General features: G+C 45.1%; 1 protein-coding gene across 4 annotated transcripts in view; it reads left to right on the forward strand.

Moving 5' to 3' along the window:
* The window catches only part of LOC110535542 (partitioning defective 3 homolog), a 542,091-nt gene that overhangs the window by 311,850 nt on the left and 206,433 nt on the right, over positions 1-23,808 (forward strand). For all 4 annotated transcript variants that reach the window (XM_036935238.1, XM_036935240.1, XM_036935237.1 and 1 more), the window contains exons 14-15: positions 372-531; positions 23,350-23,536. In XM_036935238.1, coding sequence (XP_036791133.1) covers positions 372-531; positions 23,350-23,536 — 347 coding nt within the window. The remainder of the gene's footprint in view (positions 1-371; positions 532-23,349; positions 23,537-23,808) is intronic.

The raw sequence follows: 23,808 nt of genomic DNA on the forward strand, positions 1-23,808 counted from the left end.
AAAAGTGACACGTGTATCGAGTGGCCGGTTCGCCCAACAATCAGTGTCGCAATACATTGACCACCGAGCAAAAGTAGTTTGCCATTAAATGAGGCCCACTGGATGAGGCAGCTGTGTTTACAGCTATGGGAAATCTATGCTGCTTCATCTGACTGGGAGCACTGCCTTGTCTGTTGACTGGAAGATGAAACCGCCTTTGGTACTGGTTCCTACATGCGAACCCGTGAAAGATTGTATTGTATGTTTGAAGTGGCCGTGGACAGACTGAACCTTGTTTGAGACTTGAGACTTGGTTTTGCATCAAGGGTTTGATGTTCTTCTCTCTTTCCCCTCCACTTAGTGACCTCTCTTCTTTCTCTGTCCCTCTTTAGGAGGTTCCAGGAAGCTTGCGGGTGGAGGAGCAGCCTCTGACAGACCCTCTGGACGACCATGAGCGCCACATCTCCCACTCCATGTTCGGGACCAGAGAGTCCATGGACGACCAGCCCTCCATGCCGCCACGCAATGTCATGATGGGACCGCGCATGATGGGTGAGTCACCTGAACTCCTGGTGGTATTCGCAGAAATGCGTTGGTATAAACTACATGGTATAATGTTTGTCTTTGAAGCAAACTGCCGTTGGCCGAATGTCTTCTATGATAACATTCTAATTATTGCACCTTGATTGAAAGTGAGGTCGCGAGAGAGACGGCATTTATTTTTCTCTGAGTTAGCTGACCTCACACCTCTTCCATCTCCCTCATCCCTCCCGTCCACAGCCCTCCATCACCCCCTGATTATAATCAGGGGGGTTAATGTCATTTTTGGTTCATCACCCCTTCACTCTCAACCTGCACGATTGCACTCAGGTCAATTCCCATTCCGTTCCAGGTTCAGTTTAGCTCCAGTTCTGCTAGTCAATTCAGTCCTTAACCAGTCACCTCCTGTCATCTCTGTATCGACCTCACTGCCATGGAGCCACGTTTTGACACAGCTGGAGGAGCCTGACACCCCCACCTGACCCCACCTCTTCACACTCCACACTACACCCCCACTACCCACCATTACCCCCTCTCTCTTCCTTCTATCTCATTTCCTGTCCTCCCCTCTGAGTTTAGACCTAGCTACTCCAGCCTCTCCTCTCTTCCGCTCTCTTCCTCTGCTCTCTCCTCCTCTCTTCCTCTCCTCTCTCTCTGCTCTCTTTCTGTAATCTCTCCCCCTCTCTTCCTTACTTCTCACCCTCTCTTCCTCTACCTCTCCTCTCTTTCCCTCTCTTCCTTTGCTCTCTCCCCCTCTCTTCCTCTCCTCTTTCCCCCTCCTCCCTCTCCCTTTCTCTTCCTCTCCTCCTTACTTCTCACCCTCTCTTCCTCTACCTCTCCTCTCTTTCCCTCTCTTTCTTTGCTCTCTCCCCCTCTCTTCAACTCCTCTTTCCCCCTCCTCCCTCTCCCCTTATCTTCCTCTCCTCTCTCCCCCGCTCTTCCTCTCCTCACTCCCCCTGTCTACCTCTCCTCTTTTCCCCTCTATTTCTTTCCTCTCTCCCTCTATTCCTCTCCTCTCTTCCTTTTTCTTCCTCTCCTCTCTTCCTTTTTCTTCCTCTCCTCTCTTCCCCTTTCTCAATATCCCATATCTTTCATCCCTTCTTCTTCTCTGAGTAGACCTAGCTTTTTCAGCTCCCTCATCTCCATATTGTCAATAGTAGCAGTGCTCTCTCATCTCCATGTTGTCTACAGTAGCAGTGCTCTCTCATCTCCATGTTGTCTACAGTAGCAGTACTCTCTCATCTCCATGTTGTCTACAGTAGCAGTGCTCTCTCATCTCCATGTTGTCTACAGTAGCAGTGCTCTCTCATCTCCATGTTGTCTACAGTAGCAGTACTCTCTCATCTACATATCTCCATATTGTCTACAGTAGCAGTGCTCTCATCTCCATGTTGTCTACAGTAGCATTGCTCTCTCATCTCCATGTTGTCTACAGTAGCATTGCTCTCTCATCTCCATGTTGTCTACAGTAGCAGTGCTCTCTCATCTCCATGTTGTCTACAGTAGCAGTGCTCTCTCATATCCATGTTGTCTACAGTAGCAGTGCTCTCATCTCCATGTTGTCTATAGTAGCAGTGCTCGCTCATCTCCATGTTGTCTACAGTAGCAGTGCTCTCTCATCTCCATGTTGTCTACAGTAGCAGTGCTCTCTCATCTCCATATCTCCATATTGTCTACAGTAGCAGTGCTCTCATCTCCATGTTGTCTACAGTAGCATTGCTCTCTCATCTCCATGTTGTCTACAGTAGCATTGCTCTCTCATCTCCATGTTGTCTACAGTAGCAGTGCTCTCTCATCTCCATGTTGTCTACAGTAGCAGTGCTCTCTCATATCCATGTTGTCTACAGTAGCAGTGCTCTCATCTCCATGTTGTCTATAGTAGCAGTGCTCGCTCATCTCCATGTTGTCTACAGTAGCAGTGCTCGCTCATCTCCATGTTGTCTACAGTAGCAGTGCTCTCTCATCTCCATGTTGTCTATAGTAGCAGTGCTCGCTCATCTCCATGTTGTCTACAGTAGCAGTGCTCGCTCATCTCCATGTTGTCTACAGTAGCAGTGCTCTCTCATCTCCATGTTGTCTACAGTAGCAGTGCTCTCTCATCTCCATGTTGTCTACAGTAGCAGTGCTCTCTCATCTCCATATCTCCATATTGTCTACAGTAGCAGTGCTCTCATCTCCATGTTGTCTACAGTAGCATTGCTCTCTCATCTCCATGTTGTCTACAGTAGCATTGCTCTCTTATCTCCATGTTGTCTACAGTAGCAGTGCTCTCTCATCTCCATATTGTCAATAGTAGCAGTGCTCTCTCATCTCCATATCTCCATATTGTCTACAGTAGCAGTGCTCTCTCATCTCCATGTTGTCTACAGTAGCAGTGCTCTCTCATCTCCATATCTCCATATTGTCTACAGTAGCAGTGCTCTCATCTCCATGTTGTCTACAGTAGCATTGCTCTCTCATCTCCATGTTGTCTACAGTAGCATTGCTCTCTTATCTCCATGTTGTCTACAGTAGCAGTGCTCTCTCATCTCCATATCTCCATATTGTCTACAGTAGCAGTGCTCTCATCTCCATGTTGTCTACAGTAGCATTGCTCTCTTATCTCCATGTTGTCTACAGTAGCATTGCTCTCTTATCTCCATGTTGTCTACAGTAGCAGTGCTCTCTCATCTCCATGTTATCTAGTAGTAGCAGTGCCACTCTGCCAATGAACTCCTTCTCGCTGGAGATCAGAGAAGGTGTCAAAGCCATCTGATGGCTAATTAAACCTCTAGCTCAATAGGCCCTGCTCCTCTCTTCCCCTCTGCTCTTATGTCTCTCATTCCTCCCTCTTTTCCTCTCTCCCACTCATTTCTCCCCTCCTCCTACGCTGACTTTGGTTGCCACAGATGCCTTATTATGAGACAGGCACTGACACAGCCTTTCAGAATGCCACTGTGATCACAAACAGTTTCTAGAACTAAACAATGGTTGTGGAATTCTAAAAACTTCTACCGTGCCAAAAACTTCAAGAGCAGCTTTCCCTCCTGTGAGTGTGAGTGAGAGTGTGGCAAATGAGGGAAGTTGAAAAGTTAGTGGAAGTTAGAGGGGGTGATTTGGGGCCGATGTTATTGGCAAGCTGGCTTGACAAACCTTCAGATCTCCATCTCGACTAATTTCTCAGGGAGAGAGTGCCAGATACTTCTCTCTCTTCTCTCTCTGTTTGTTTCCAGACAGTTTTTCTATTGTAGTGTTCATGCATCGACCGGCGTGTTTTGTCGGTGTATTACGGCTACAGTCATTGTAGAAAAACACCTTCAGAATAAAAAAGCTTAATGATGCAGATGATTGTTAGGCAACTCTTGCTGCCAGTCAGAAAGACAGACCTCTTGCTAATGTGACTGGTGTTTACTTCTTCGACTTGGATTGAAACTGAAATCAATAACGACGAGTGTTTGAAACTCTGTGTGTCAGACAGCAGGGTCATGTTCAATAGGCACCAAAAGGAAGAAAATGGACTAAAACAAGGAGGGACTACCTGGACTTGTCCAATCAGGAACGCAAATGCACAACGTTTTACGCTGTGTGTCCTAATGAACACGACCCAGGTATTCCTCACACTGACCGCTGAGGACATTTTAAACATGTTCTCACACAGACATAGAGGTGACCGTGTATTGTAGAACAGTTATCTCAGTCCCATGTTATGTTAGCATGGGAGGATACCTATTGCCTGGTCTGTCTCGTATGACAGTCATGAAAGAGGACAGATGCTGAGAATCTACACAGCAAGGTCACCTCCTCAGTATGAATATAGCTACTGGTGTGTGATTAACAGCATGATGACTGGTCTCTAGAGCCTGGAATGAAAGCATGGCTTCACTATTAAGGCCGTAAACAGACATACAGTACCAGTCGAAAGTTTGGACACAGCTACTCATTCAAGGGTTTTTCTTTAGCTTTACTATTTTCTACAGTGTAGAATAATAGTGAAGACATCACAACGATGCCATAACACGTATGGAATCATGTAGTAACCAAGTATATTTGAGATTCTTCAAAGTAGCCACCCCCTATATACACTGAACAAAAAATATAAACGCAACATGCAACAATTTCAAAGAGTTGACTGAGTGGCAGTTCATATATGGAAATCAGTCACTTGAAATACATAAATGAGGCCTTAATCTATGGATTTTACATGACTGAGAATACAGGTATGCATCTGTTGGTCACAGAAAGTTGGAGCGTGAATCAGAATACCGGTCAGCATCTGGTTTGACCACCATTTGCCTCATGCAGCGCAACACATCTTCACATAGAGTTGATCAGGTTGTTGATTGTGGCCTGTGGAATGTTGTCCCACTCCTTTCAATGGCTGTGTGAAATTGCTGGATATTGCAGGTCATGGAAGAACTGGGACCTTTTCAGCTTTCAGGAATTATGTTCAGGTCCTTGTGACATGGAGCCGTGCATTATCATGCTGAAACATGAGGTGATGGCGGCAGATTAACGCCACGACAATGGGCCTCAGGATCTCGTCAAGGTATCTCTGTGCATTCAAATTGCCATCAATAAAATGCATTGTCTGTACGGGCACCTTGTTCACAACGTTGACATCAGCAAACTGTTCACTCACATGTCGCCATACACGTTGCCTGCCATCTGCCTGGTACAGTTAATACAAGGATTCATCCATGATGAGCACACTTCTCCAGCGTGCAAGTGGCCGTCAAAGGTGAGCATTTGCCCACTGTAGTCGGTTACAACTCAGAACTGCAGTCAGGACCAGACCCTGGTGAGGACGACGAGCACACAGATGAGCTTCCCCGAGACGGTTTCTGACAGCAGAAATTCTTCAGTTGTGCAAACCCACAGTTTCAGCAGCTGACCAAATCCCGCAGGTGAAGAAGCCGGATATGGAGGTCCTGGGCTGGCGTGGTTACGCGTGGTCTACGGTTGTAAGGCCGGTTGGATGTACTGCCAAATTCTCTAAAACAATGTTGGAGGTGGCTTATGGTAGAGAAATGAACATTCAATCCTCTGGCAACAGCTCCGGTGCACATTCCTTCAGTCAGCATGCCAATTGCACACTCCCTCAAAACTCGAGATACAGTGCCTTGCGAAAGTTTTCGACCCCCTTGAACTTTGCGACCTTTTGCCACATTTCAGGCTTCAAACATAAAGATATAAAACTGTATTTTTTTGTGAAGAATCAACAACAAGTGGGACACAATCATGAAGTGGAACGACATTTATTGGATATTTCAAACTTTTTTAACAAATCAAAAACTGAAAAATTGTGCGTGCAAAATTATTCAGCCCCCTTAAGTTAATACTTTGTAGAGCCACCTTTTGCTGCGATTACAGCTGTAAGTCGCTTGGGGTATGTCTCTATCAGTTTTGCACATCGAGAGACTGAAATTTTTTCCCATTCCTCCTTGCAAAACAGCTTGAGCTCAGTGAGGTTGGATGGAGAGCAATTGTGAACAGCAGTTTTCAGTTCTTTCCACAGATTCTCGATTGGATTCAGGTCTGGACTTTGACTTGGCCATTCTAACACCTGGATATGTTTATTTTTGAACCATTCCATTGTAGATTTTGCTTTATGTTTTGGATCATTGTCTTGTTGGAAGACAAATCTCCGTCCCAGTCTCAGGTCTTTTGCAGACTCCATCAGGTTTTCTTCCAGAATGGTCCTGTATTTGGCTCCATCCATCTTCCCATCAATTTTAACCATCTTCCCTGTCCCTGCTGAAGAAAAGTAGGCCCAAACCATGATGCTGCCACCACCATGTTTGACAGTGGGGATGGTGTGTTCAGGGTGATGCGCTGTGTTGCTTTTACGCCAAACATAACGTTTTGCATTGTTGCCAAAAAGTTCAATTTTGGTTTCATCTGACCAGAGCACCTTCTTCCACATGTTTGGTGTGTCTCCCAGGTGGCTTGTGGCAAACTTTAAACAACACTTTTTCTGGATATCTTTAAGAAATGGCTTTCTTCTTGCCACTCTTCCATAAAGGCCAGATTTGTGCAATATACGACTGATTGTTGTCCTATGGACAGAGTCTCCCACCTCAGCTGTAGATCTCTGCAGTTCATCCAGAGTGATCATGGGCCTCTTGGCTGCATCTCTGATCAGTCTTCTCCTTGTATGAGCTGAAAGTTTAGAGGGACGGCCAGGTCTTGGTAGATTTGCAGTGGTCTGATACTCCTTCCATTTCAATATTATCGCTTGCACAGTGCTCCTTGGGATGTTTAAAGCTTGGGAAATCTTTTTGTATCCAAATCCGGCTTTAAACTTCTTCACAACAGTATCTCGGACCTGCCTGGTGTGTTCCTTGTTCTTCATGATGCTCTCTGCGCTTTTAACGGACCTCTGAGACTATCACAGTGCAGGTGCATTTATACGGAGACTTGATTACACACAGGTGGATTGTATTTATCATCATTAGTCATTTAGGTCAACATTGGATCATTCAGAGATCCTCACTGAACTTCTGGAGAGAGTTTGCTGCACTGAAAGTAAAGGGGCTGAATAATTTTGCACTCCCAATTTTTCAGTTTTTGATTTGTTAAAAAAGTTTGAAATATCCAATAAATGTCGTTCCACTTCATGATTGTGTCCCACTTGTTGTTGATTCTTCACAAAAAAATACAGTTTTATATCTTTATGTTTGAAGCCTGAAATGTGGCAAAAGGTCGCAAAGTTCAAGGGGGCCGAATACTTTCGCAAGGCACTGTATCTGTGTCATTCTGTTGTGTGACAAAACTTCACGCCTTTTATTATCCCCAGCACAAGGTGCACCTGTGTAATGCCCATGCTGTTTAATTAGCTTTTTGATATGCAATACCTGTCCAGGTGGATGGATCATCTTGGCAAAGGAGAAATGCTCACTAACAGGGATGTAAACAAACGTGTGCACAGCATTTGAGAGAAATAAGCTTCTTGTGCGTATGGAACATTTCTAGGATCTTTTAATTCAGCTCATGAAACATGGGACAAACACTTACATTTTTTTGTTGATATTTTTGTTCAGTGTACATACAGTTGAAGTCGGAAGTTTACATACACTTAGGTTGGAGTCATTAAAATTCACTCTTCAACCACTCCACAAATTTCTTGTTTACAAACAATAGTTTTGGTAAGTCTGTTAGGACATCTACTTTGTGTATGACACAAGTCATTTTTTTGTTTTAAAGTCAAGATTATTTGACGTATTATTCACTGTATCACAATTCTAGCGGGTCAGAAGTTTGTATACAATAATTTGACTGTGCCTTTAAAAAGCTTGGAAAATTCCAGAAAAGGATGTCATGGCTTTAGAAGCTTCTGATAGGCTAATTGACATAATTTGAGTCAATTGGAGGTGTACCTGTGGATGTTTTTCCAGGCCTACCTTCAAACTCAGTGCCCCATTGCTTGACATCAGGTGAAAATCAAAAGAAATCAGCCAATACCTCAGAAAAAAAAATTGTATACCTCCACAAGTCTGGTTCATTATTGGGAGCAATTTCCAAACGCCTGTAGGTACTACGTTCATCTGTACAAACAATAGTACGCCAGTATAAACACCATGGGAAGACGCAGCCATCATACCGCTCAGGAGACAAGAGACACGTTCTGTCTCCTAGAGATGAACGTACTTTGGTGCGAAAAGTGCAAATCAATCCCAGAACAACAGCAAAGGACCTTGTGAAGATGCAGGAGGAAACGGGTACAAAAGTATCTATATCCACAGTAAAACAAGTCCTATATCGACATAACCTGAAAGGCCGCTCAGCAAGGAAGAAGCCACTGCTCCACTCTTCCAAAACTGCTCGTGGGGACAAAGATCGTATTTTTTTGAGAAATGTCCTCTGGTCTGATGAAACAAAAATAGAACTGTTTGGCCATAATGACCATCGTTATGTTTGGAGGAAAAAGGGGGAGTCTTGCAAGCCAAAGAACAACATCTCAACCGTGAAGCACGGGGGTGGCAGCATCATGTTGTGGGGGTGCTTTGCTGCAGGAGGGACTGGTGCACTTCAAAATAGATGGCATCATGAGAAGGAAAAGTATATGGGTATATTGAAGCAACATCTCAAGACATCAGTCAGGAAGTTAAGGCTTGGTCGCAAATGGGTCTTCCAAATGGACTGTAACCCCAAGCATACTTCCAAAGTTATGGCTTAAGGACAACAAAGTCAAGGTATTGGAGTGGCCATCACAAAGCCCTGACCTCATTCCTAAATACATTTTGTGGGTAGAACTGATTAAAGAGTGTGCGAGCGAGGAGGTCTACAAACCTGACTCAGTTACACCAGCTCTGTCAGGAGGAATGGACCAAAATTCACCCAACTTATTGTGGGAAGCTTGTGGAAGGCTACCCAAAACATTTGACCCAAGTTAAACTATTTAAAGGCAATGCTACCAAATACTAATTGAGTGTATGTAAACTTCTGACCCACTTGGAATGTGATGAGTGAAACAAAAGCTGAAATAAATCCTTCTCTCTACTATTATTCTGACATTTCACATTCTTAAAATAAAGTGGTGATCCTAACTGACATAAAACAGGGGATATTTACTAGGATTAAATGTCAGGAATTGTGAAAAACTGAGTTTAAATATATTTGGCTAATGTAAACTTCCGACTTCAACTGTACATACGTAAACGTCCTTTAATAGTGGAATAAACACATGTATTGACACACGCACGGACGTGTGCACACACACACTGTTCCATAAAATAATTACTGCAGGAAGGGATATAAAGTTAACTGGGTGAGGTCCCGAAATGGAAACAACCATTTTCATTAAACAAATCAAATGATTTGTGACAAACCTCTCCTATTCCAGTCTCAAAAGTACCTCAGAGGAGAACCCTGTAACCGAATCAGCCCTCTAAGTTAGTGCGTGCTTAGGCAATGACTGCACTACTGCTTCTCTCTGTGTATGTTATTCTCCCTACTACAGATGAACCACACTGATAAATGGGAATGCAATTGTTCTTCTTCGATATCAAGAACTGACTTTGATTGTAATTTATTACAGACGGCAGCAAATCAATAGAGCAAATGAATGCAAACAGGTCATGTATTTCTGCCAGCCATGACAGTTAACTGCTCCACCTGTATTTAAACTGGGCTTTCTCCCCTCACAGAAACATAATGTCAAATCAAATCAAATTGTGTTTGTCACATGCACCGAACACAACAGGTTTTGACCTTACTGTGAAATGCTAACTTACAAGCCCTTAACCAACAATGCAGTTTTAAGAAAATAGAGTTTAAGGAAATATTTGCTAAATAAACTAAAGTAAAAAATGTAAAAAGTAACACAATAAAATCACAATAATGAGGATATATACAGGGGGTACCGGTACAGTGTCAGTGTGCAGGGATACGGGTTAGTTGAGGTAATTTATACATGTAGGAAGGGGTAAAGTGACTATGCATAGATAATAAACACAAAGTTTGTTGTGTCAATGCAAATGGCGACCATTTGATTAATTGTTCAGCAGTCTGATGGCTTGAGGGTAGAAGCTGATAAGGAGCCTTTTGGACCAGGACTTGGCACTCCTGTACCGCTTGCCGTGTGGTAGCAGAGAGCACAGTCTATGACTTGGACAATTTTGACAAGTATTTGACTAAATTGGGCCTTCCGCTGACATCACCTAGTATGTAAGTCCTGGATGGCAGGAATGTTGACCCCAGGGATGTACTGGGCTGTACGCACTACCCTCTGTATTGCCTTATGCTGAGAAGTTGCTAAACCAGGCAGTGATGCAAATGGTCAGGATGCTCTCAATGGTGCAGCTGTATAACTTTTTGAGGCTCCTGGAACCCATGCCAAATCCTTTCAGCCTCCTGAGGGGGAAAATGCGTTGTCGTGCCATCTTCACAACGTTCTTGGTGTGTTTGGACCATGATAGCTTGTTGGTGGGAATTTGAAACTCTCAACCCACTCCACTACAGCCCCATCGATGTGAATGGGGGCATGTTTGGCCTTATTTTTCCTGTAGTCCACGATCATCTCCTTTGTCTTGCTCACATTGAGGGAGGGGTTGTTGTCCTGGCACGACACTGCCAGGTCTCTGACCTCCTCCACATCGTTGTCGGTGATTATGTCTACCACTGTTGTGTCATCAGCAAACTTAAACTTGCTGTTGAAGTCGTGCTTGGCCACGCAGTCATGGGTGAACAGGGAGTACAGGAGGAGACTAAGCACACACCTCTGAGGAGCCCCCATGTTGAGGGTCAACATGGCAGATGTGTTGTTGACTACCCTTACCACCTGGGGGTGGCCCGTCAGGAAGTCCAGGTTCCAGTTGCAGAGGGAGGTGTTTAGTCCCAGGGTCGTTAGCTTAGTGATGAGCTTTGTGGGCACTATGGTGTTGAACGCTGAGATGTAGTCAATGAACAGCATTCTCACATAGGTGTTCCTTTTGTCCGGGTGGGAAAGGTTAGTGTGGGATGCGATTGAGATTGCGTCATCTGTGGATCTGTTGGGGTGGTATGCGAATTGGAGTGGGTCTAGAGTTTCTGGGATGATGGTGTTGATGTGAGCCATGATCAGCCTTTCAAAGCACTTCATGGCTACCGACAATATATTTGTATTTTTTATTTAACATTTATTTAGGTATTACAGACTCTGTCAGGGAGAGGTTAAAAATGTCAGTGAAGACACTTGCCAGTTGGTCCGCACATGCTCTGAGTACGTGTCCTGGTATTCCACCCGGCCTTGTGAATGTCGACCTGTTTAAAGGTCTTGCTCAAATTACCAGCAGCATACCACCCTGCATCCCACTGTTGGCTTGCTTCTGAAGCTAAGCAGATGCTTCAGGAAGTGGTGTTGGAGGGCCAGTAGGAGGCACTCTTTCCTCTGGTCTAAGAACAATTCTGAATACCCTAGGGCAGTGATTGGGGACATTGCACTGTGTAGGGTGCCGTCTTTTGGATGGGACGTTAAACGGGTGTCCTGACTCTCTGTGGTCACTAAAGATCCCATGGCACTTATCGTAGGAGTAAGGGTGTTAACCCCGGTGTCCTGGCTAAATTCCTATTCTGGCCCTCATACCATCACGGTCACCTAATCATCCCCAGCTTACAATTGGCTCATTCCTCTCCACTGTAACTATTCCCCGGGTAATTTCTGTAAATGAGAATGTGTTCTCAGTCAACTTTCCTGGTAAAATAAGGGTAAAATAAAATAAACATTATCTATAGGGAGTGTTATCACATAGTCGTCCGGAACAGCTGGTGCTCTCATGCATGATTCAGTGTTGCTTGCCTCGAAGCGAGCATAAAAGGCATTTAGCCTGTCTGGTAGGCTCACTTCACTGGGCAGCTCGTGGCTGGGTTTCCCTTTGGAGTCCATAATAGTTTGCAAGCCCTGCCACATCCGACGAGTGTCAGAGCCGGTATAGTAGGATTTAATCTTAGTCCTGTATTGATGCTTTGACTGTTTGATGGTTCGTCTGATTGCGTAGTGAGATTTCTAATAAGCGTCCAGATTAGTGTCCCGCTCATTGTAAGTGGCAGCTCTAGCCTTTAGCTCGGTGCGTATCTTACCTGCATTCCATGGCTTCTGATGGTGATATGTACGTACGGTCACAGATGTATTCGATGCACTTATGGATGATGTCGGTTACTGAGGTGATATACTCCTCAATGCCATTGAATGAATCCCGGAACATATTCCAGTCTGTGCAAGCAAAACAGTCCTGTAGTGTAGCATCCGCGTCATCTGACCACTTCCATATTGAGCAAGTCACTGGTACTTCCTGCTTTAGTGTTTACTCGTAAGCAGGAATCAGGAGGATATAATTATGGTTAGATTTTCCAAATGGAAGGCGAGGGAGAGCTTTGTACGCATCTCTGTGTTGTTGCAGAGTAAAGGTGATGTAGGTTTTTTTTATTTTTCTGGTTGTACATGAAATGCTGGTAAAAAAAAAATGCAAAACGGATTTATGTATGCCTGCATTAAAGTCCCCGGCCACAAGGAGTGACCATTTTGTTGATTTGTATACAGCTCGTTGAGTGCAGTCTTAGTACCAGCTTCGGTTGGTGGTGGTAAATAGACAGCTACGAAAAATAAAGATGAAAACTCTCTTGGTAGATAGTGTGGTCTGCAGCTTATCATGAGATACTCTATCTAATTTAGGCAATACCTCGAGACTACCTTATTATTAGACATCACGCACCAGCTGTAATTGACAAATAGAGACACTCCCCCACCCCCACCCACTCCCCCACGTAGCTGTTCTGTCCTGCCAATGCATGGATAATATAATATTATCCGTGTCGTCGTTCAGCCACGACTCGGTGAAACATAAGATATTACAGTTTTTAATGTCCCATTGGTAGGATAGTCTCGAACGGAGATCATCCAGTTTCTCCAGTGATTGTACGTTGGCTAATAGAACTGATGGTAGAGGCGGGTTAGCCACTCGCCAATGAATTCTCACAAGGCACCCTGATTTCCGCTCCCTGTACTTTCTTATTTTCGCATGCGAATGTCAGGGATTTGGGCCTTGTCTGGGAGCAACATTATATCCTTTGCGAAAAAAAATGGTCCAGTTCGATGTGAGTAATCGCTGTTCTGATATCCAGAAGCTCTTTTCGGTCATAAGAGACGGTAGCATTAACATGTACAAAATAAGTTACCAACAATGCAAAAAACCACACTAAATAGCACAATTGGTTAGGAGCCCATACAACAGTAGCCATCCCCTCCGGCAGCATTCTTTCAAGATGGATACTGGTTTCTCTCTTAAAGGCAAATTCAGGTAGCTCTCTATCCTTTGGCCAAGCACCACATAAATATGGAATGTTCGTATCATACGACAATGAAATGTGTCACCATGGCAACGACGGTATAGTGCCGGTGTGATGTGCAGAGCGATGTAAGGATGAGGTCCATTAATCTGACTGGCTGGCTGAGATAGTGCCATCCCATTGATTGGCTGAGGCAAGGCGAGGCACGGAGCAATGAGGCACCTCTCCATGCATTGAGCTCCCTACAGTGTTAGAAAGCTGTCAGTCGGAACGGAGCTTGTCAGTGAGGAGGTGGGGGAGGGTTATAGAGGACGACTTTTCAGTGAGGGGGTGTGGACGGAGGGGTGAATGGATGGATAAACAGATGGGGATGGAGCTTGTAAGAGTATTGTCATTCAGGGGCGTGGGGATGGAGGCTTGGAGTCAGGGATAGAGCCTATAGATAGGCAGCAGTAATTTCAGGGCTGTCTGCTTCACTAAATCATTGGTGCTGTGACATTGTCAGCTACCTTCACACATCTACACATCCTCTGTCCTACTTACAGACTTAGGCCGCAGCCAAAATGGCGCCCTATTTCCTATATCTGGGCCCTGGTCAAAAGTAGTGCACTATATTGGGACTGTAACGCAGATGCTAGATGCACCACTTCAGACCCAGGTTCGATTCTGGGCTGTATCACAACCGGCCGTGATCGGGAGTCCCATACGGCGGCTCACAATTGGCTCAGCGTCGTCCGGGTTAGGGGAGAGTTTGGCCCGTGGTAGGCCGTCATTGTAAAGAAGAATGTGTTCATAACTCACTTGCCTAGTTAAGTAAAGGTTAGATTAAAAATGGTTGCCATTTGGGATGCAGTCTTACAGTTGCATGGCCATGAGGTAGGAGGAAATAGCAGGTAGGGTGATATGAAGCTGTGGCCTGCCTGAGAAAAATACTATTTTTCCACCCATCTCTCATCCTCTTCCTCCTCTCTCACCCTTGCGGTGCTTTAAGACTGGTGAAAATGAGAGAATAAAGGAAAAAGAGGAAAGTGAAGAAGAAGAACATTATGACATAATAATGAAGGGGCCTGGTTGAATCTAAAGTCATTAGCCTCCTCTCTGGCGGTGCCTTCCACTCTCCTGATTGAAAGTCCAGCTAGGAGCAGGAAGTCGCACTGTGGTCGAAAATTGAGGCCCCGCGGACCAGCGCTGGATGTGCTGTTTGACAGAGTATCCGACTGAAACCCTGTTAAACACGGTCACCAAAGGAATAGGGATGGAAGGACGGAGGGTGTGTTTGTGTGTACCATCACTGTCCTCCCATGTTCATCAATGCATTAACATAATTATTATTATATTTCTACGGTCCCTCCCCCCGCTCCCTGTGGAAGTCTTATGGAGGTCCTGTGTGTCTCTAGTCCTTTAGACCCTGTTGAGTAATGGACTCTGACGGAGGGCGGCGACCCCCGTTTGTCTATCTCTCTCCCTCTCTTACATGCACACACGCGCAAATACACACACACACACTCGCAAACACACACGCAGGACATCTTCCCAGGGCTTGACAATGTTTGACTCACACTGCGCTGGGGCTTTTTTATAGATCTAGCAGTGTCATCCTCTTCATCCCCTCTGTGCACATTCATCAAGCCAGGAAATGAGATAGCATGACCTTCCATTTATGTGCCGTATAGAGACTTCCTGAGCCATGCTAATAATATACCTACAGTAGCCTACCTGAGAAAAGTAACTAGGATTCATACAGTAGAGAGTGTATATAATGTTCTGGCTTCAGGCACCTGCAGCATACTGGTTTTATTTCAAGAAAATGAGTGTATGAATCACATTTTTTCACTCCACAGAAAATACACTGAGTGTACAAAATATTAAGCACACCTTCCTAATATTGAGTTGCACCCCCTTTTTCCCTCAGAACAGCCTCAATTTGTCGGGACATAGACTACAAGGTGTCTAAAGTGTTTCACATAGATGCTGGCCCATGTTGACTTCATTCTTGATACACATGGGAAACTGTTGACTGTGAAAAACCCAGCAGCGTTGCAGTTCTTGACACACTCAGACTGGTGCGCCTGGCACCTACTACCATACCCCGTTCAAAGGCACTTAAGTATTTGGTCTTGTCCATCCACCCTCTGAATGGCACACACACAATCCATGTCTCAATTGTCTCAAGGCTTAAACATCCTTCTTTAACATGTCTCCTCCCATTCATCTACACCTGGACTATATCATGGAAAGAATGTTCCTAATGGTTTGTACACTCAGTGTGTAGTCATATAGTGACATCTAGTCACTTATCTCAAACAGTCCATGCCCATCTAATTTACTTAAGTGCTTAAATTCTTTACCGGTTTGTTATAGAGAAATGATTAAGAAACTTTCTTTAATGAGTTCTGTGTGCGTCCGCCCACGTTTAACAGTACAGTGGATGGTAATGTTATAATGTTAATGTGTGGGGCGTGTCAGCGAGCAGATGGATTTTTGATGAGAGATAATAGAAGTAATGAAGGGACCATCATCTGAGCTGAGAGTCTGAATCAATCACGAGAGAGGGAGAGGGAGAGAGAGAGGGAATATCAATCCCTAGCAGATGTGGCCCACCTGTGAGACTGACATGTGTTATCTAAGTCATTATTCCTTTCCTTCAGCTTCACTTGGTGTGACGATTGTAGGAGGGTTGTGTCATTTAGGAGTGGAACACACTGGAACACCGACATGGAACATACACACACACACACATTCAGGCTCATTTCTAGCATCATCTTCACTGTGGTCGACCTGCACTGCTCTGAGAAGTTCGGGAGAAAGTTTTGAGTATATTTAAATGATGAAAAGGTTCTACCTATCCCTGCTTGGATGTTCTGTACCTTGTTTGAGCTAGCTCCCTTCAGCCTGTGTCTGGTGTGAAAAGGTTGAGGTGTGTTTAAAAGACACATAATGAAGTTGGCATTTAAAGGCTAAAGGCATTTAAAGGCTGGGATGGGTACGTGTGCGACTAGACTGCCCCGCCCACTTTTAATAGCCTGACATCGCCGATACGAAAACATTTTGATATTATGCCCCAAGGATGATCGATTTCATCTGCATGTGACACTTTTTGTTGTTGTTGCTTTCTGTGAAACATGAACCTTGCCTGCTTGGTCAGTTTTTTACAATTCAAACGCTTGTAATAGCAGTGTTTTAGTCTGTACTAGATACATCAGACATGGGAGAAACAGACAGAAAACAGAGTGGCAGGGATCAAACGACAACATCAACAAATCCAATCTAGCCAAACACTCCAGTCAATTCAATTGACCGAGTGGGTAGAGCTGTTTCTGGTTTAAACATAGTGGAAATGACCAGAAAACATTGTCTAACCCAGGTCTCGTTTTGCCAGTGTGTATTTAAGGTGATTACCTGCTCCAGTTTGTGTATTGGCCCTGATATTGTTAACCAGTATGGATCTGGTAAAGATCTCCAGCCCGATCAATAGGGCCAGAGTGTCAGATTAGCCTTCTGAATGGGTGATGCTCTGAAACGAGAGGATGGGAGGATGAATTAGAGCTATTAGTGTGACCTCTCACCTCCGACTCAATGATCTATGGCTGAAAGTGAGCACTCCTCTTCCTTCCTCTCAGATGAATGTGTCCAGGTGGCCTCTTAGCTCTGAGAGCTCCCGTCTCAACACCCTGCTCTAGCATGGCCATGGCCCTGACTCTGGAAATGGCTCCACCCCTCTCTCTGGGTTTAATACTTTGGATTGGCCCTCACAGAGGCAGGCTCTGTTGCTAGGGAGGCTAAGAACTGAGGCGATGTGCACCAAAATGGCTCTCTGACTCTCTCCATCTTCTTTTGGATGAAGGAGTGACCGTTCTTTTTTCCATCCCTTCCTTCCTCCATTTATCTCTCCTTCCTGCCTGTGCAACTCTACAGTGTTCTATTCAGCCGAATGTGACTAGTAATTTATCTCAAAGCATGCCATTACACCTATAGGACTAACCACTCTGTGTGTGTGTGTGTGTGTGTGTGTGTGTGTGTGTGTGTGTGTGTGTGTGCGCGCGTGTGCATGAGTCCCATCTCAACAACCATCAAACAGCTGCTTCCCAGCTGCAAAGCCGGCGGTCACATGGCCAGCCAGACCTTATATCACATAGCTACATGCTCAATCTGACTAAAACACATCCGTGGCAACAGGTTTTCATTGTATGACGACTGGGGACTTCAAGTTCAAAGCCATCTCCCGCAGTGTTGCTCTGAAACAGGCACTGTTGTTGCGTTCCTTCCTGGAAACCCTTTCCCCCTCTTAGGTTATTTATCTGAGGTCCGCAGAGGGGGGGGGGGGGGGGGGGGGTGTTGCAGTAGGACACAGCTTGGAGTCTAGCGCCACTTTGTACACGACCCACAGCCCGGGTACCATGGTACCACTGTTCACTGCTTTACCCCATGTAGCTAGGTTCTGCTTGATATTGTGTGGGGGCAGTATAGGCCTGGCACCACAGTACCGCTGTTCACTAATTCACCCCATGTAGCAAGGCAGCTAGGTTATGTTTGTTATTGTATTGTATGGGGAAGTGGGAGAGTAGGCCTGATGGTACCACTGCTCAGCCCATGCAGCTAGGTTCTGTTTGATATTGTATGGTGCAGTGGGAGGTGTAGGCCACTGTGTCCATATCCATGGTACCACTGCTCAGCCCATGCAGCTAGGTTCTGTTTGTTATTGTATGGTGCAGTGGGAGGTGTAGGCCACTGTGTCCATATCCATGGTACCACTGCTCAGCCCATGCAGCTAGGTTCTGTTTGTTATTGTATGGTGCAGTGGGAGGTGTAGGCCACTGTGTCCATATCCATGGTACCACTGCTCAGCCCATGCAGCTAGGTTATGTGTGTTATTGTATGGCAGTAAGGGTATGGTACCACTGCTCACAGCTCACCCATGCAGTTAGGCAGTAAGGGTATGGTCCCACTGCTCACAGCTCACCCATGCAGTTAGGCAGTAAGGGTATGGTACCACTGCTCACAGCTCACCCATGCAGTTAGGCAGTAAGGGTATGGTACCACTGCTCACAGCTCACCCATGCAGTTAGGCAGTAAGGGTATGGTCCCACTGCTCACAGCTCACCCATGCAGTTAGGCAGTAAGGGTATGGTACCACTGCTCACAGCTCACCCATGCAGTTAGGCAGTAAGGGTATGGTCCCACTGCTCACAGCTCACCCATGCAGTTAGGCAGTAAGGGTATGGTACCACTGCTCACAGCTCACCCATGCAGTTAGGCAGTAAGGCTATGGTCCCACTGCTCACAAATCACCCATGCAGTTAGGCAGTAAGGCTATGGTACCACTGCTCACAGCTCACCCATGCAGTTAGGCAGTAAGGGTATGGTTCCACTGCTCACAGCTCACCCATGCAGTAAGGTTATGGTACCACTGCTCACAGCTCACCCATGCAGTAAGGGTATGGTACCACTGCTCACAGCTCACCCATGCAGTAAGGGTATGGTCCCACTGCTCACAGCTCACCCATGCAGTTAGGCAGTAAGGGTATGTTTGTATTGCGGCTGGAGGGTATATAGCCTAGGCTGGATTTACTTCTAACTGACAAAGGCTACAGTACTGGAGTTAAGGAGATTGGATCCTGCTGCTGCCAGCAAACTGACGGGAACTGTGTGAGTGGGTCATATTGGGGCATTCAACTAAAGGGGCAGTTTCTAATTCAAACAAGCCCTTGTTAATAGTAACAGGAAGCACAGTCTGGCAAACATTAACCATAATGGGGGAAATATTTATTTATTAATTTTATCTCCAAGTGACCTTGATTAAATGTCTACAGGATATGAGCGTGACTGACCGAACTGGCTCTTTTTCAGGCATCGTGATATTACAGTATGTTGATGTATCCCAAATGGCACCCTATTGCCCATATAGTGCACTCCCTTTGACACATGGGCCCTGGTCATAGGTAGTGCACTATAAAGGGAATAGGGTGCCATTTGGGATGCTGCCTATTTTCTGGTTCCTGAACTCCCCAAAACAAAAGCATTTTGTGTTTGCTTAGCTGATGTTTGTTGTGTGGGTTTCATGCACATTTTTTTGGGCCCGGATAGAGAGTCTGGAGTTTCTTGGCCATAACTTCAATATTTCGGCATTAGTGGATCAGTAAATAACATATAATTGTGGTAATGAAGAAACCCTGCCGATTAATAACAGGATAATAGTAATCCCATTCTAGTAACAATGTCTTATCCAAGTAGGTTTAAAGGCAAACTCTAAAAATATGCTCATGTCAGATAATCAAAAGAGCTTGTTATATGTCATTTGGCACCATCATTAAGGACTAAAAGTGAACAAAAATCTATCATATCAGCCATAGTTACCATTACTGTTGAATGTCCCCTCCCTCCTAGCCTTCAGGCCTCCCCGCAGCCTCTGTTCCCTCCTGCTCTGTGCTCTGACACTGACTGGCTAATGGTTCCAGGCAAGTGTCAAAGGAAGTGTCTCAGTGATCTGTCGCTACGCTAACTAACACCTCCCACCACCCAGTGCCCTTCTATAGTGACACACACACACATCAGCAGGAAGTGATGTGCCAGCTTCCTATCCCAGAGCTCCCAGCTGTGAGGACGCTGGGTTAAAAAGATGGCAGTATAGGGTCATACTCATTATGGTATAATGTAGCAAAGGAAATTACGCTTTCTTATTGGATTTCTATGTCAGTAAGTCCCTTCCTCTTTTAGCCCATTTTCTTATGTTTGTTGGCTAATGAACACGACCCAGGCATTAAAGTACTGCATGTGCCAGGCCTATGCTGTTACTGCTCATTATAAATGAACAAGACAGCACAGACAGTGGCAGTTAAGTACCTGCTCTTGGTGCACGCTTCTCTGTTCTTTTATGTTCAAGCCCCAGTCGTTTCTCTCTTCCTCCCCGTTTCCTCTTCTCAGCCTATTTTAGGAAATCAGAAGGCTTTTTCACTCGTTAACCATCTATCCACTCTGAGGCGATTGCTTTTTCTTTCCTCATTGTTAACGCGGCAGCTGTAATTATTCACTGGGGGCGGTTCTTGTCTCTGCAGCAACAGGTAGAGGGAATGTAATTTGTAATTTTCCTCTCATGCTAATTATCTAGACGACGAAAGCAGACAAGCCATCGCTGCATTTCCCTGTTAATTATTCTCACCTTTCAAAGTGCCGGTCGTTGGGTCTGAGTCGTCCTGGCTACCTGTCCAGTGCTCGGCGTGTGTTTACCAGAAGGAAACAGAATGCCACTAAATGCTCCTCATCTGGAGAGCTCAGCACTTGTGTCAAGGGGTGCTGGATGGAATTGTTTCAGGCGGAGGAGGAGGAGGGAAGCGTGGCCATGCATCCAATTAAAACCGCGTTCTCTGTGAACTGTGCTGCTCTGTAAAAACCATGAAGGGAAAATTGGAACGCATTATAACAAGGTTGTTTTGCTTGAAATGTAAGGGAAGTAACAAAAGGGAGACTGTGTGTGTGTGTGTCCGCTTGTTAGTGTCTGTGTGCGTGCTTGCGTGCGTGTATGTTGCATATGCTTATTTGTGCACGTGTGGTATGTGTATACATATGTGAAAATGCAGCCAGGTCACCCATGATACAATTCAGTATTCAACATCCATCCATGTCTGAGGACGCAGGGAGATGAAGTGGAAGTTGGCCACTGGAGGCAGCATTGAGCGCTGTTACCAAGTAGGTTTTGGTTTTGCAATGGCGTTGTCGACGAGCACGGTGGATGGGCTTACGCATCTGCCTCTGATTCCAAAAGTTGCCCGTTTGAATCCAGTGATAGAAAGTTGTTTTTGAGATTTTTGTTTTAAGCCTATCCCTAACCTTAACCCTAACCTTAACCAATCAGAGTTCAGGGCTCCCGAGTGGCGCAGCGGTCTAAGGCACTGCATCTCAGTGCTAGAGGCGTCCCTATAGACCAATGGTTAGATTCCAGGCTGTATCACAACAGGATGTGAGCGTCGTCCGGGTTAGGTTTTGGCCGGGGTAGGCCGTCATTGTAAATAGGAATGTGTTCTTAACTGATTTGCCTAGTTAAATAAAGTGTATTTGTATTTTTATGCCTAAACTTAAGATTTCGGATGAATGTGTAATTCTGACGTGAGACTGAGAGGTAGTTGGACTATGTCGGTCCGTAATAGACAGATTTAGATAAAGGTGTTTTGAAGAACACACTCTCTCTCCAATCCAGGCATGTCTGTACTTGTTATTAAAAGTGGATCTTTGAAGCGATGATGCAAGGTGGTGGTAACCAACTCCTCCATTAGAAGGTAGGGAAGTGAGGAGTGACACGGGGCGATGCGTGCTGTGCTGTGGAAATGAGGATGGGCATGGGCTCGACTCTGATAGACTAGAGTAATGGAACTGGGAGGCTGGGATCCTGCAGTGGTTGTTTCAGGCCTTGAGAAAAGACCAGAGGGGACAGAATGGGAAATACTTGGACGGGAACAGACACCTGCTTTGTTCTGTGTGTGTTTTTTAATCAATATGATGTTTAGTGAAGCAGGCTTCTCTGTCTTTGCGGCACACTGATATACAACAACAAACATATATTAAGATGATATTGTTATTTAAAACATGTAATCATATTTAAAGAATGTCTGCCTTGTCTCCCCAGAGCACACTGCATCCTCAAACCTTAATGAACAGACTCACACAAACATACCTACCCACCGACACACTCCTCCCTCCTTACTGGGAGATGCAGATTCTGTTTAAGAAACTAAGGGGTCGTTTGGTGTCGTGTTAATCACCTTGGCATTAGTTCCCAGGCTGATTTGATTAGTTCCTGTTAAGTCTAACTAACTTCCCATATCTGAAGGCCCGAGGGTAACTCCTAGACCTGAATTACACAGAGAATTAAATTATACCTTGTCCCTTTTGGGCCGGTGGTGGTCCCTCGTATCCAACAGACAAGGCTTTGGGTTGTATTAAAAACAGCTAAACATGTTAAAAACGACTTTGACTTTTCAGTGTAGTATGAACGCCATCATTAAAAGAGGCTTGAGAAAAGAGTCAAATGAGAAGTAGTCCCTTATATACACATCAGTGAGACAGCTATTATAAATGAATCTTCTGTGAAATTCATCAGAACTCACGTTTAGCCAAATGAGATCCAGCCAACATAATTTAATTTGTCATTGTAAGTTGTCATTCATTTCTGTGAAATCCATTTGTCATTTGTTGAGGCACGATGCAATAAAATGCATTTCAGAGTACTGTTGGGAGAGGGCCAGGGTAAATATCCCCCCCCCCCACCCCCCTCTGTAATTACCTGCAATTGCTCTTAAGCTACTAAATTTGCAAAATGACCCTGTGATAATGGAAACAAATGTACTTTCAGCAACATACATAGGAAGTTATGGATTTTGTGTTATTTTTATCCTCTCAAATGCTTTTTGTAATGGTAAGCATATGTGTAGTTCTGGTTTTGTTATTTTTTTGTTATAACTGCCTGCATATATGGCTACGTCTGAAGTGATGTCCTATTCCCTGGGTCATAGTCTCATAAGGTAAAAAGTAACACACTTTGTTGGGAATAGTGTGCCATTTTGGACCAAGCCTATATTGGTGAATTGTAACGGCTCTTCTCCAGGAAATGGATATCCTCCTGCTCAGTGAGTGGTGGTTAGGCTGTAGATTGCACCGCTGACCCTGACTCTGAGATGAACTGATAAGTGGCCTCTCTCCTCTCCTCTGCAGCACAGTGAAGCCTTAGCTCGGCCTGGGAGAATACAGATCAGTGTGTGTGTGTGTGTGTGTGTGTGTGTGTGTGTGTGCCCTGACTCTGTCCTTGGACAGGAGAAGGGGACTGGATCATAATAACACAATGGGACTGGGACACTTGTTTTCTGTCTAGAACAATGGCTTTTCTCATGTGAGATGGAATACTGAAATGGGAGAACTAACCCAGGTCTTTTGGATGTACGAAATGTCTGGTTCCATGGCATCTTACTATCATGTCCCTAATGTGAACTAATTCCCTTGATCAATGTTGGTGTAACTTAGCTAGCTAGCTTGTTCCGCTGAACTGAAACAGTGCATGTCTAATGTGCTCCCTCCTCTCTCCTTCACTCTGGTCACACACAGGTAACTACCAGCTGTCTCCGACTGTGAACATGCCCCAGGACGACACCGTCATGATCGAAGATGATAGGCCACCTGTGATCCCCGCCCACATGTCTGACCAATCATCCTCCAGCTCCCACGATGACATGGGCTTTGCTGCAGATAACCCAGTGACTTGGGCTCAGGACGTGCCAAGCCAAAATGAGTGGTGAGAGAAAGAGATGACATTTTACACCCCAGCAAGGTTTTCTTTACTTTTTGGCTGTAGCACCCACTGTCTGATTGAATTATTGATATCATGATGTTCTTGAAAGATGCCCTTTGTGTCTAGATTCCGTGTGTTATGGAACATTTCTTATGTGGGGAGCGTTAGGGCATGAGAAAGTGATATCGGACACTATTCTTTTAGTGTAGTCAAGTGTCTGTGTGCCTGTGCTTGCGCACGGCTGTGTGCCTGTGTTGAGTGTGTGCGTGCATGTG

This window comes from Oncorhynchus mykiss, chromosome 11 (genome assembly GCF_013265735.2).
Source record: "Oncorhynchus mykiss isolate Arlee chromosome 11, USDA_OmykA_1.1, whole genome shotgun sequence".
Taxonomy (NCBI): Eukaryota; Metazoa; Chordata; class Actinopteri; order Salmoniformes; family Salmonidae; genus Oncorhynchus; species Oncorhynchus mykiss.